The 14,075-nt window shown below is 41.4% G+C and overlaps 1 protein-coding gene across 7 annotated transcripts in view; it reads left to right on the top strand.

Annotated features, from left to right (window-relative positions):
* The first annotated feature begins 1,346 nt into the window (after window positions 1-1,346).
* ARFGAP1 (ADP ribosylation factor GTPase activating protein 1) overlaps window positions 1,347-14,075 on the top strand; it is a 31,018-nt gene continuing 18,289 nt past the window's right edge. Inside the window, exons 1-7 of one of the 7 annotated variants that reach the window (XM_044985763.1) lie at window positions 1,347-1,474; window positions 7,236-7,299; window positions 8,442-8,551; window positions 10,049-10,220; window positions 11,466-11,566; window positions 12,958-13,044; window positions 13,832-13,928. In XM_044985763.1, coding sequence (XP_044841698.1) covers window positions 7,240-7,299; window positions 8,442-8,551; window positions 10,049-10,220; window positions 11,466-11,566; window positions 12,958-13,044; window positions 13,832-13,928 — 627 coding nt within the window. In that variant the 5' untranslated portion in view covers window positions 1,347-1,474; window positions 7,236-7,239. Of the gene's footprint in view, window positions 1,475-2,350; window positions 2,503-2,940; window positions 3,045-4,852; window positions 4,920-7,235; window positions 7,300-8,441; window positions 8,552-10,048; window positions 10,221-11,465; window positions 11,567-12,957; window positions 13,045-13,831; window positions 13,929-14,075 lie in introns of those variants that run through there. The other 6 variants (XM_044985768.1, XM_044985765.1, XM_044985766.1 and 3 more) reach the window with 6 other exon arrangements.

Here is a 14,075-nt window from a genome sequence, read left to right as displayed (position 1 = left end):
CCACTGAATGAATGGGCCTGATCCTGTAACTCTCACTTACGCAAGTACTTACTCCTACTTCTGATTTATCTTGTTAGTGAAGACTTCTCTCATACTAGGAAGGGTTGCAATATTGTTACCATAGTGCAAATGTAAGAATACAGAGCTATTTATTGTTTAATGCAATTCATAAACCGTATCTTTGTGAAAGAGCAGGGAATGCATTAACATGATCCAGGTTATTAGTGGCAATTTTGATCCAGCCAGCCAGGGCTGCCTCTGGAAGATTCTGCAGCCCAGACAGTGCGTGAATGTTCATGTTTGGTAAATTAACCAAGAATAGAGACAGTGTTAATATCGCAGTTCTGCATCATTCATGACATATGAAAAATGTTGCACAACAGTGCTCCCTCGAGGCTGCAAGCATAAAGTATTGAATATGCAACACAAGCCCTGACAGACACACTGCAGAATCAATGCTGATACCAATCACTGGGCCCTATACCAATCACAGAAATAGTATGATGAATACTCTAATTAGATTTTCATATAGTGCCTATATAATAGGAACCTCAGTTCACATTAGTTCATGTTACCATAAAATGGTACTTATTAGAAGAGGCCACTTTGTCCTTCACTGGAAGAGCAAATTGTACAGGTGGACTTTACTTTATATTTCATTGCACACCTCCAATGTACACATATTCGGGGTCCATGATCTTCTCATTGATGTAAGGGAGGGGTTATGCATGTAGCCACTATTAATAATAATGAGAGTTATTCTTGTTAATCTCCCATATAACCATGGCAGGACAATAGACGGCTTATTAAGTAAGTATCAAGGCTGGAACAGGCATTGCACTGAAAATGACTAGCATATTGTCTCTGTGGGTTTCAAAGGTCAATGTTAAAGGGCAGCTCTGCAGGGTCTAAAGTCACCGATTAAACAGAAATTAGTGATTGTGTAAATGTGCACTCAACGTTTGGCTCCGACCATTACAAATCAATGCCAGCCGGTTTTATCGTATCCTCAGCCAGGTCATCACCTTGAGAGAGGATGTTGTGGAAATCACCTTCACAGTTCAAGTAAAATAAGTGTTGTAGCTTCGGACTATTCCCTGCTGGACCAAACTCCCCAGGGGCCTGACCCTGCTGGGCCCGTGATCCGGCACCATTCAGCCTGGATAAGAGTCTCTGCTCCAGTGAGCTCTGTCCTGTGTCTCCCTGTCCCTCTCGGGGTGTCTCTGTCCCTGTGTCGCTCTGTCTGTCTGCGTCTTTCCCCCTCCTTTGTCTGGGTGCCCCGCCCGCCTCTGCCTGTCTCCCTCTGGGCTCCGCCCACTCCCCGGCGCTCGCGGGCCGGGCCCGAGGGGGTTAAGCTTCCCCCTTTCCCAGCATGCTTTGCAAAGCTGCAACGTAGCCGGGGCCGGCGGCGGCGGCGGCTGCGCGGTGAGGAGCCGGGGAGAGCGAAAGCCGGGGCTGCCCGCTGCCGCAGGAGGTACAGAGCCGGCGCCGGGACCCCCGGCCCCGGGAGGGGCGGCCGAGCTCCAGCCGGGGGACCCCGGGCTCCCCTCAGCCGCCCCTTCCCCCCGGCCGCCCGGCCCTTCCTCTCCCCGCGCCCGGGCGCCTTGGCCCGGGCCCCCTTTCAACCCGATCCCGCCCCCCCGGGCCCTGGTCTGCCGCCCCCTCCCCCCCGGTCCCGCCCCCCCGGGCCCTGGTCTGCCGCCCCCTCCTCCCCGGTCCCGGCCCCCCTCGGTCCTGGCCTACCTCCCCCCCCGACCCCCTTAGCCGCCCCCCCCCTCGGCCTTGGCCTACCGCCCTCCCCCCATCACCCCCGTTCTCCCCCCCCGGCCCTGGCCTACCTCCCGACCCCCGTAGCTGGTCCCCCTCAGCCCCCCCCCCCATCGTTTTCAGCCCTTCTCCCCCGTCCAGGAGGGTTCTGCGGGAAGTTCTCTGTAGCGCCCCCCCCCCCCGCCCCCGGGATCCGGGGAGCCAGAGGCAAGCCCTGGGCTTGAGGTCCTGCCCCGGGTGTGTCTAGCTGCGCCTGTGACAGCGCCTTGCCAGCCAGTGTTAGTTACCGCTGCTGGGTAGTGTCCCTTGGCCGGGCCAGGCCTTGCAGATGGTAGCCCCCTTCCATCCATCCGTGCAGAGCGGGCCCCAGATCGGCCACACTCTGGGTAGAGTGCAGCCTGTCCCCAGTGGTGGTCATGGCTTGTTCTTGTGCTTTAAAGGCAGAAAGGAAAAATCGTGTTGCTTAAAAAAAAATACTGCTTTAAATGAGACTCTGTCCACTGTATCTGTTTTTAAGAGCACCACTCTTCTCTGTCTCTCTCTCTCGCCCTCCCCCCCCTCCCCCCCCCAATAAATCTTCTAGAGAGGAGAAGCCTCCATCCTCATTAGGAATCTGGCCATGTTCTGAAATAGTCTTCAAGAAATGAGCCTGGATCTGAGTATCTTGATTTACAGGCTTCACTGGGATGTGGATTAAAAATCTCTTCCACCTTCTCATCTTGACCTTAGTTTCAGGTAAGATGGTTGTGCTGGTCAGTGTGGAAAAGCATCTAACTTGAAAAAATGGCTTGAGAATGTTTGTCCAACAATTAAACCATTTTAAAAAGTTATGCCCTGCAGACTGATACCACCATCTTACCTAAGAGATCTTTAATCCCGATGAAGTCTGTAAACTAAGATATCTGGAACCTATCCCGTTTGCTTTTTATATACCGTAGTATCAGAGTTTCAGCCCTGTGACTAGGCCACCATGTCAGAGTTTCAAAGTCCTGCTGTAGCTGTTTTAAATATTGATCATCATAATTGTACTTTTAAATAAGCTACTGCTACTAGCATTTCATTTATTTGCTTTTAGGAAAACAAAAGGATGATTAATAGATGGTTTGGGTAAATAAGACAATAAGCATGATTCTTCAGTGCTGAGGCAGTCAGCATGGGTGACATCCTGGTTTGTGGAATCAATCATTGCTGTAGGAAATGCACAGAGTACATTTTTACTCTCCAGTGTGGAAGCAGATGACTTGAATATTCAAGACCAGGAAACAAAACATTCCAGGGTACTTAATATACTGATCCATTGAAAACCTGTTCTGCTGTAGAATGTTCGCTGGCACATGTAGTCTAAAATTTCATAGTTAATTTGTATGTGTGTTTGTCTGAATTATGTATTTATGGTAAACTCTCTTTCCCATTCAATATTTAATCTTCTTTTCCTCCATAATATTGGAGGGAATACTTTAGAGTTACATTCCTCAAAGAAAACTTATTTCCACAAGATAAATGTTACTTTTCTTTATAATTTGTTTTCTGCCTTTTCTGTATTTATAATTTGTAGAAAATCAGGAAAACAGTGTTTAGGGTACTGAAGAATAGAGGCAGTAGTGATTAGGTGATTGCACTGAGGTTCAGTAATTCAGTTATACTGTAATTTAAAGTGTTCTGGGTCCACAGTGCAGGTTCAAGGAGCACAACTTCCAAACAAAATTACAAATTCTAATTGTTCTTGCCAGTTCCTCAACTGAATTCCAGAAGATGACCAATATCTGTAAATGTGTGTGTAAAACTGTGAACTCTTAGTGTATTACTGTGGTTGTGGCTTAACTCAGAGACTACAGCAGAACCCTGTTTATCTAATCTAATTGGGACCCGGGGCCAGATAAGATAATCAAAAATCCGGATAAACCGGAGAATGGGAAAGTGCAATGATGCAACGCCATCTAGCAGCTACAAGAGATATTGCCCCCTTCTGGACCTCTGTGCTCTGGTTGTCCATACAAAGAGTTGGATAATGGAGGGTTGGATAAACAGGGTTCTACTGTATTTCTAGGTTGACTTTAATGACTAGGTGATGCTTGGAACAGATTAAGCCATAATTGAATCATATTCACATAGAAAATAAACATTGGGGGGACTAGATGACTTGGGATTTCGAGGATTACTAGTAAAGAATACTGGAGAGAGAGACAGTCTGAGCACAAAACTGGGAGCCAGGGACTTCTGAATTCTAATCCTGGTTCAATAAGTCTCTCGTTAGCACTGGGTAATTCACTTAACCTCTCTCTGCCTCCCTTTCCCTGCCTGTACTGCATTTTGCCAGCTAGGTGGAGCAGTGTGGGGAGGGGGAGAGCAGCTTTGCAGCCTGACTTCAGTTTTTCAACCTCCCCCATCAAGTAGTGCTGATAAGCACCATTGGTGGGGGCGGTAGGGATAGGAGAGCAGAAGCAAAGTGTGTTGAGCAGGGCAGTCAGATCTCTCCTTCCTTAACCAGTGCAAGTCTAGGCCAAAAGACTTGCTTCAGACTCTTCCTCCTCAACCAGACCCACAGTGCATCTTGGCCAGAGGAGGAGCCTAACTTCTGGAGTGGGGCACCTGTTTAGATCTCTGGCCAATAAAGCTAGAAGGTTTTCTGATTGGAGCAGACAGCCGCCATCTCTTTTCCCCACTATTCTGAATGAAAACCTGCTCTAGCATTTCTAGATGAGGGAGAAGTAATGATATGGGACATTCAAAGGAGGGCAGGCAAATAACACCAGAGAGAGACTGCATCACATATCTATGCATGATTCTGCAAATTTGGAAAAAAAAAAAAAGTAAGTTTAAAAGTGGAGGGAGAGTTGAAAGAGAATAGACGAAAATTATGTAACTAAATATATTCCCCACCCTCATTATCTATCAACAAATTACCACTGTTAATTAGATTAATATCTTAAATTCAGAAATGAAACACTTAAAACATTTTAATCTCTTCTTCAGACTAGACAGGGACTGTGTGTGTGTAATGGAAGGAGGGAGATTTCCCCCCTTCCCACCAATGAGAAAAGAGAAAATGAAGACCTGTACATCAGATCCATGGAAGCTTTGCTGCAGTTTCTGACTAGATTATGATCAAAATATATATCAGTGTATTTCCTTCTTCAATGGATGTGAGCAAGGTATATAAGGGAAGCTTTAGTTTCAGAATCCCATTGAAGAAATAGTGCAGTTAATCAGAAAAAAAGATTAGTTATCGTTCTTTTTTCATTGTACAAGACATAAAAGCTGTTTCTGTTCTGATTAATGAACCAACAACAAAAATCCAATCCATTTAAATTTGAAATAGGGCTGCTGAAATATTATACTTCATCAAGCATTAATTACAATGTAACCTAATATAACACTCTTATATTTTTAAATAGAAAAGCTTGTAGAGTTGGTAATCTTTCTTGGCTCAGTAAAGAACTAATGATGATCTGATTAATGATTAAAAAAAGGACAAATGCTAGATGAGTGTAAGTTTAAAAACAAGATTGTCCTCGAAATGGCATGAAAATAAACACTGCTGTACAAACATTACATCCTTTACTGCATTTTTTCAATGGCCATGAATTAAAAGGACTGCCTAATACAGATTGAAATCCTGCAAAGATAAAAATAATCTCTTCTTTCAACAGCAATAACGTGTAGCTGCAATTTTGTATTTATTTTTTCATGAATTACACTGAAATAGCTGGTGTTTGGATACCAGCCCTTGGCCTTGCACAGCTTCGCTGTACCACTGCATATTAGTGCTATAATTCACAGGAAAGGTGGTCCAGCTTAGTGTTTACTGTAAACCTGTATGGCAGTGATGACACACATTAAAGATTTAAGGGATTTTTTTTACAGTGGGAAAAACACAATGTAAAGCTTGGAAATCGGTGTGACTTTCTCCAGTTGTGGACATGTCTATGTTTTGGAACGGCACTTAGCACTTACATAGTTGTTGACACTTTAAAGTGTTGTGAATAGTAACTCCCTCAGTAAGTTGGTGAATTGAGTGAATAGTATTCTTCTCATTTTACAGAAGAAGAGAAAAGGCTTTAGCTATTCGCTTAAAGGCACACACTGAGTGAGAGTAAAAAACTTAATTAGAGCTGCCTCAGGCCTATGCGTAGTCCACTAAACCACACTTCTCAAAAACAGTAATATGGAAGTGTCAGAGATAGCTGAGGCAATCCCTTTTCCTTTTCAGAGACCTTCACATTTGAAAATAAGTCTTTCGATTTTTTTTTAATACGTTCAGACATTGACTCATTCTTTTCTGCTTTTTTCCTAATCCCTCTTGTATTCTGAATGTAGTGCTCTGCATTGCTCCTAGGTCAGCCTGATATTTCTATGTCTATTTCTTAGTGAATTTTGGACGTTCAAATGACATTTTTGGTAGGGAAAAGGTTTGGGTGTGGAGGACAAGGAAAAAGAGGTGGTAGTGTTTAAAGTACAGCAAAATAAATACCCTACAACCCTATTTGTTATAAGCTTTGAATAATTTCCTCTTATCTAAATTGTAATGTTATATTTCACCCTACATTCTAAGCAACTAAATTCTATATATGTTGCAATCTCATTTACGAGAATGTGTTTAATGTCTGTCAGTGCTTCAGATAAGTGCACTACATATAAATCCAAGTTCCTTGCTGAATGTATATCCTAAAATCTGTAGTTTAACTTCGCTTCATGCACTTTAGCAGCTGTTACTTTTCATGCCACTTGCAAATTGTCAAGTCTATAGTACAGTATTGCAGACCTGATCAGAGCTTAGTGTATTTCACATAAAAACTTACAATAGTCAGGATGTATTTCTTAAAAATCTAATTTTTAAAGGGAAACTGTCAACCTTTTTCAAAATTATTTGTCATAAAAAGCAAGTTTCTTATAGAGCACCCTTTAAACAGCATGTACAGAATTTTTAAATTTACATTTTATAAGAGTTTCTGCTCCTTTGCTAGGACACTGGTTAGGGTTTATAAGGGTCTTTAAGCAGGGGGAGTGGGTGGGTTTGAGAGCAACATCATCAAAAGTGTTTTGGGTTGCCTCTACTGCTGCCCACTACATTTTTATGTGTATGCCTGCATGCCTACCTATTACTGTGTACCTCTCCAGGTTTTGGATCTGCTGCTGTTAACCATGTTCTTGTAGAGCTATGGAAGAGCAGGTACCTGAGCCCCCTGCAGCTCTTCATTAGTGATATCTCATTGATGCATTAAACAGCAACTGTAACTCACTGCAAAGTGCCAAATGCACACAGTAAACTGAAAAATACTGTTTTCCTTTACTCTGTTATATTAATCATAAATGTTTCTTGTAACAAGGAACAAATACACAATTGACTGTGCCTCTTCAAAAATTTTAGATTGTAAACTCTTTGCATCTTGTACAAGTGTTGAGTATTTGATCAGCACTTAATATGTAATTTGTTTTAAAGTCTTTAAAATTTTTTCCCCCTATTATAGAAACATGGCAAGTCCAAGAACAAGGAAAGTTCTTAAAGAAATCAGAGTGCAAGATGAGAACAATGTAAGAAGGTCTATATATATTTATATATATTGTTTGAAGCATTTAACTAAGCAGCAACAAATACTTTTCAGCCCATTTCAGACAACTGAATTTGTTCTCTGGAGATATTTTATTAATGGTATTAGCATAGCCAATAAATTTTAAGGTACAGATGTGGATATGTATATACTTCCATTAAATTGTATTCCAATAAGACTGATAAACTGTCAGTTATTGGGCATAACTCCGTTGAGTGGTTCTAGAGATTCAGTAAACCACTGGTGGTTTGTCAGCCAAACCCTCAGAGAATTTTGTTTTGGGACATTGTTGTATATTTTAAGAATAGGAACTTTCTATTTAAAGCACTTTATGTTTATACTCTAATAATACAAACAAAATAATCTTGTCAGTGTGCTACCATATTTATGGTAATCTGCCTTTGAAGTCCTCCTATACACCCTAGGGATTTGTAATGATATTTGAAACTCTCAATCAGTTGCCCTCACATGACCTGATGACAAACTGTATTTAGAATCCCTGCTATAAAAGAACAGAAGCTGCCCAGTACACAAGTATGTTTATTTTTTTTAAAATGCCTACCTGGATTGGCGCTAGAACCATGCTAGTTGCAATTATGTTTGACTGGCTGTCAGATGGTCAGATCACAGAACTGAATTGATGTTCCTAACTTTTTCTCCATGACACAGAACTAATTCCACTTAAGTTATTCTTTACCTGTTGGATTGTTTTCTCCCCCTCAAAACAATCTTACAAAAGCATAAATTTTGATTGTGTACGTTTTGTTCTTTATGGACATGTGAAACAAAGTTATTTCATAATATATTTATATGGTGCCCTGAGGGTAGTGTTTAATTCAGTCTTTCTAGAGACAGAAACATCAGTTTAGCTTCTATTTCTATAGTGTGAGTCAGTTAACATGAATGGTTCTGCCTATAAAACATTAAACCCTCAAGGCTCTTTCTAAATGACTACGTAATGGAACTTATGTACACGAGGAAGAAGTCTTTAAACACTAACGACTCCTAATTCTGAATTTATTTGCTGCAAGTAGCTTTTTTATGATTTTCTGTGTCTGTACTTTGAAAGTTTTACCCAGAGCAAATGATGACGGAGAGTTATGGACGATATTTTTTTTCTTATAGGTCTGTTTTGAGTGTGGTGCGTTTAACCCTCAATGGGTGAGCGTGACCTATGGAATCTGGATCTGTCTGGAATGCTCAGGAAAACACAGAGGCTTGGGAGTTCACCTCAGGTCAGTCTTGGGAACAAACACAGACCAGATGTTTTACAATTTTTTTTTCAGGGGAAAAACATGGAAGTCATTGCAAGGAGTATTTTTTTTTTGGATATAGCTATGGAGATGCAAGTTTGCCATGCTTCAGCAGAACAGCAAATCTAGAATTTTGCAAATCAGAATATAACGTATTGCTAATCCACTGTGAAATCTAGAAACCAAAAATGAGTTAGTGGTGTAAGTACACACATGATTAAGTTAGGTTACCTCAGTATGTTACCTCGCCATGAATCAAATGTAATGTTATGGAGAAATTTAGGAGACCTCTAGTCCTATCAGTTGTTCATGTTGTGTCCTATTTTAAATTTTGTCTATTCTTGTAGGCTAAAGAACTCTAGTGGTACCAGGTATTTTTAAAATTGAACTAAGACAATTGTAATGCTATAAATGTACCCAGTGCATTATAGAACATAGAATGTATGTTGTTTATAGAGGTTCCTGTCGAGTACACAGTGTTTTATATTCTTCTAAAATGAGCCAATGAGCAAACAACCTCTCCCCCTTCCAACACATACACATGTGTATGGTCCTGGGTCTAAATCTAACAGAGAGAGGCAGAATATGGAACAATTATTCAGATAAGGGAGAGAGGAGAATTCAGGAATGCAAACGCTAATACCAGGGGGACACTTAGAAGTGGTTTTTAAAGGATGATTTGAAGGTGAGTAGGGGGTCGAGAGTGTTCAGTGAATAAGAAGTGGAAATTATTCCAATTGCTACATGAAAGAAGGAATGAAGCACGGAGACGAAAAAGAGATGTGAGGAGGGTAAGGACCAAGAGAGGATAGGAGGAAATGAGCATAGAGATGTAGATGGAGCAAAGTTTTACGGTCTTGGTGAGGAGATCTCCTTGACCTTTTCTTTGATGGAATATTTAAGCATTAACAATAGGGGCCTATTTGTTTTTCATGTGGAATAATGAGCAGCAGCACTAATTTATGTCCCAAAGCAAAGCTGAGGGACACTAATCCCAGTCATAAATGCCCTTGGATGTGGTTATTTTAGATATAGGACAGATGACTTGTTGAGTACCTGAAGTTCATTCTAAGTGCAGTCCTGAGAGATGAGTGGTACTAAAGAGTAGCAGACTGTTTGTTTGGAAAATGTAGGGAAAATATTTTCTGTTAAGTGATTTTGATAGGCAATTCAGAATTTGGGTTGGGATATCTACATTTTGTTTCATTTGCACAGACTGTCCCATTTAAGTGGAACTCGCTGTTTTTTTTTTCAACAGCGAAAACTCATAAGGCTTTTTTGCTATAGTGCTTTTCCTCCCTGCAGGGTAGGAAGCAATCTCAGTAAAAGTGCAGCTGGTAGCAGTGGCATTTCTAAAGGCTTAATTTTTGGTATAGCTGCCAATGAGGTGTGTTAATTTTGTTTTATGGTATATTATAATAACAGGATTCTAGCAATAAATAAAAAGTGAGGTGTTTCCTCTCTAATTCTGATTTCCAGCTTTGTGCGCTCTGTCACTATGGACAAGTGGAAGGACATTGAGTTGGAGAAGATGAAGGCTGGTGGTAATGGCAAATTTCGAGAATTTCTGGAATCTCAGGAGGATTATGATCCCTGCTGGTCAATGCAGGAGAAATACAACAGCAAAGCTGCAGCTCTCTTTAGAGATAAGGTAAACACAGATGAATAATAACTTGTGCATCCTTAATACTTCCCATTTGAAAATCTCAAAGCACTTGACAAACACTTATTAAATCTTGCAACCTCTTTGTAAAAACTTGTTGCAGTTCCTGAGAGAGGATAAGACTTGCTGTTCTGTAATCTACAAAAAGCTTATTCTCTAGAAATTTTCATTAATGTCCTTGTTTTTTGTTTGGCCATGGTCGCCAGATTATCAATGGTGTAATTTGTTGTAGCACAGTTGAAAGTAATGGATCTATGCCAGTTTACACCAGCTGAGAGTCAGCTTATTATTGCCTCAGACAATCTTATTCTATAGGGCCCAATTAATTGCCAGCACTTCTTTTTTGGTGGATGCAAAATGGCAGATTACTCTGCCAAGAGCAAGTGAGACCATAAAGAGCAGCGAAATCCATGCCTGCACTGGAAACGTCATTCCAAAAGGAGGCTTTGTGCAATTTCTCAAAATAAAACCCCTCAAAATTCAAATACGCACCTGGAAATTGCAGAGACTTGAACACACAGGGGTTGTGCATTTATGCTGGCCTGCACTACTAAGTTGAGAAGCTGCATTCTACATGGCTGGAGCTCTTACACAGTTTTGAAATTGGTTTGCCAAAAGAGGTGTAGTTGTGCCACTTATGAATTGCTAGTCTGGGACACTCTGCAGCTAGAAGAGGGAACATCTCAATAGCTTAACGTTGCATAGTTTCTCATACTGTAGTTCTTAGATCTTTACTATTTGGGGGAGTTGGGATGGACAGGTCTCTAGCAGGACAGGGAAGAAGAGGGTAAATTGGACCAGTTTGGAAGCTAAGGTGAAGAGAATACGAGGGAGAACTTTGGAGGAAACAGCTGACGGAAAGTCTAGGCAAAATTATAGGAAAATCTCTGAATGGACAAAGCCCTGATTTGGCTGCCTCTCCAGCTGCTCTCATTGGCTGGTTGGTTCCTCCCAGCAGTTTTTTCCCAAGACCATCTGAGGAGGAGTCACCACCTGAATGCTGCTCTTCCCCACAATGAAGGAGGTCTTCCTTGCACAGCCCTGGAGCTTGGAGGAGGAGCAGCATCAGCTAAACAACCATTTTACTCTCTGTCCCATGCAGTAATCCCTACTTTGCCTGCTTCTGCAGCTGCTCCAACTGACTGTTGACACTCTGTTGAAGGTTATTTCTACATTTTCATTTTACTTGAAAATTAGGACCTTACCATCTTCACACTTTCTCCCCCTCTTTAGGTGGCTACTTTAGCTGAGGGCAAGGAATGGTCTCTTGAAACTTCTCCTGCCAGAAACTGGACTCCACCTCAGCCCAAGACGGCCCTGTTTTCAGCTCATCGGTATGTATTCTAGTTATCCAATTCTCATACAGTTTGATCTCGCTATCAAGCATGACAGTTGAATGTCACTGTTCTTATTCTGCTGACAGACTATTTGTCTCCACTGGCAGCACTCTTTGCTAGATCCCTATTGGGGGGAGGGATAGCTCAGTGGTTTGAGCATTGGCCTGCTAAACCCAGGGTTGTGAGTTCAATCCTTGAGGGGGCCACTTAGGGATCTGGGGCAAAAATCAGTACTTGGTCCTGCTAGTGAAGGCAGGGGGCTGGACTTGATGATCTTTCAAGGTCCCTTCCGGTTCCAGGAGATAGGATATCTCCATTCAATTTTTTTTTTTTTAAAAGATAGAAATACTTTCATTTCCATAATCGGGTTAATTTTTTTTTTTTACCCTCCTATTTCTTTGGAAGCTGTGTCTGAGAAAACACATGACAAAGACATTTTGTAATTGAGGAACTATTATCTGCCTCAGATTTGTTTTCCTAGATATTTACCATTTTACTACTATTAGCATGTTTTAGCTTCAGTCTCCCAGATTAAAATGTCAATGTCCAGCCACAGCTCAGCAGCTAGTTTAATGAAGTTGCTCTTCTCTGATTTTTGGATAGGAAGTGATGGCATGTTAGTTTGACAGCAGTGTTATCTAAACTTTCTTCAGTGTGGACCACTTCTTAATACAGATTGTAATTGTACTAGCTACAGTCCCTCCCATTTGTGCTTGCATCATTTCCCAATGGGCTACTACAGTATTTCCTTATATTCAGAATAGGAAAGCCTTTAGTGTATTTAGCTGTCCAGAATACAGCAAATATTGCCTATTTTTGCTTTTTCCTTCTGTCCTGTTCTTTTGCTTTCCTTTCTTCCCTGAATATACTTTACTGTGGCTGCATGAACCATCTCCCCTCTCAGTCATGGTCAAACACCTGGTCCCCTCTTCCACCTTCACCCCAACAGCCCTCTCCCTTTCATGGCTGCCAGCTGTATTCTAGCTGGTGGTTCCAGTCCCTGAAGGTATCTGTGTTTCTCTTACTCTGATGTTTCTGGATCCCTGGTAGAAGCATAGCTTGCTTTCAGGTGCTTCTGGTTCTTCTTGGCAATAAAGAGTCAGGTTTACCTGTACAAGGAACTAGAAACAAGGAGAACCAGCAACTTGTGATTGGCAAGTTCTACAATAACCACTAAGTGCTAGCAAACTTAAAGTGGTCTAAACACCATTGTTTGTGGACTTGTTTACAGCTTTCTTTCTCCATGAGTTAAAAGAGACTCAGATGCTCTCGCCTGATGGATGTAAAATTCTGATCTGTCTTCGGCACAAGCTTCTGTGATGAGCAAAGTCATTTGTTTCTTTATGCTTCATGTAGTTTAACGTCCTAAAAATCTTTCATTTGAGTAGATCTGCTGGACCATCCCAGAATGCAGCTGGTTCTTCCGACAAAGCGTTTGAAGACTGGTTAAACGATGATTTCAGCTCCTATCAAGGGTAAAGTTATTTGACTTGCAAGTAATGTTTATTAGACTAGACACTTCTGTATCAACCATTGTGTGTCATGGCCCTTCAGAATACCCTACACTAGGGCCTTATTATTTTCCTGTCAGTTTACATATGGCTCTGTTAATCCATTGGGCCATACCAGACTCTGGTCACTTCCTCACTGGGTGTAAAATAAGTGATAATACATGACAAAGGATTGGGTATAAAAGCATTAAAAAGGGCCTTTTCTTTCCTATGTATCAAGGAAAGGTTTGATGTGCAGTGAAGCTGAGGCTTGTGAGTCAAATATAGACAGTAGCTTTATCACCATGGTGGCCTCCTGATCTATGAAGCTTTCAGGTTCAATTGCCTAGAGCAGAGCATGTGAAACTCAGGTATTTAATAACGCTACCACTAGGTTCTTCAGTTAATGCAGTGATATGCAAAAAGAGACCACAGTTCTGAAGTAACTAACTGATCTATTATACCACAGGAGAAGATTTACTGAGATGATAAAATCTGCAAGGAGGTTTTCTTGTCTACAGTGCACATTCACTTGCTTTACATAATTGTGCAGTGGTGTTCTTGCATGTTACAAACAAGCTGCAAAAGTAGAGCTGAGTGAGGGAGTCAAGCACACAGTTTACCTGCACTGCTGATGCAAATTCTACCAGTCCTTTACTTCCAGGTGTATGAGAATCTTTAAAACAAAGAAACAAAAATTTATATTTTTGGTCTGATAGTTTTAATGAAATGCATAATAATTACAATTGTTTTCTGTTGGGGTGTGATTTAGTGGCCAAGAGAATCGTTATGTGGGATTTGGGAACACAGTCAACCCTCCGAAAAAAGATGATGACTTCCTCAACAATGCCATGTCTTCGCTATACTCGGTAAGGAGATTCTTTCTCTGAGCTTTCTGTGACTGTTAGCAGTATGTTCCTGGATTTGTAGCCCAGATTATGAAAATATGAATAGAGAGAAAATTAATAGCTGTAACTGGGAAATATGCAATGCATGTGCATCTGAGGAACATTGTT

This window comes from Mauremys mutica, chromosome 13 (genome assembly GCF_020497125.1).
Source record: "Mauremys mutica isolate MM-2020 ecotype Southern chromosome 13, ASM2049712v1, whole genome shotgun sequence".
Classification (NCBI taxonomy): Eukaryota; Metazoa; Chordata; order Testudines; family Geoemydidae; genus Mauremys; species Mauremys mutica.
The sequence above is the reverse complement of the archived record's forward strand: the minus strand, read 5'-3'. Positions and strand labels throughout refer to the sequence as shown.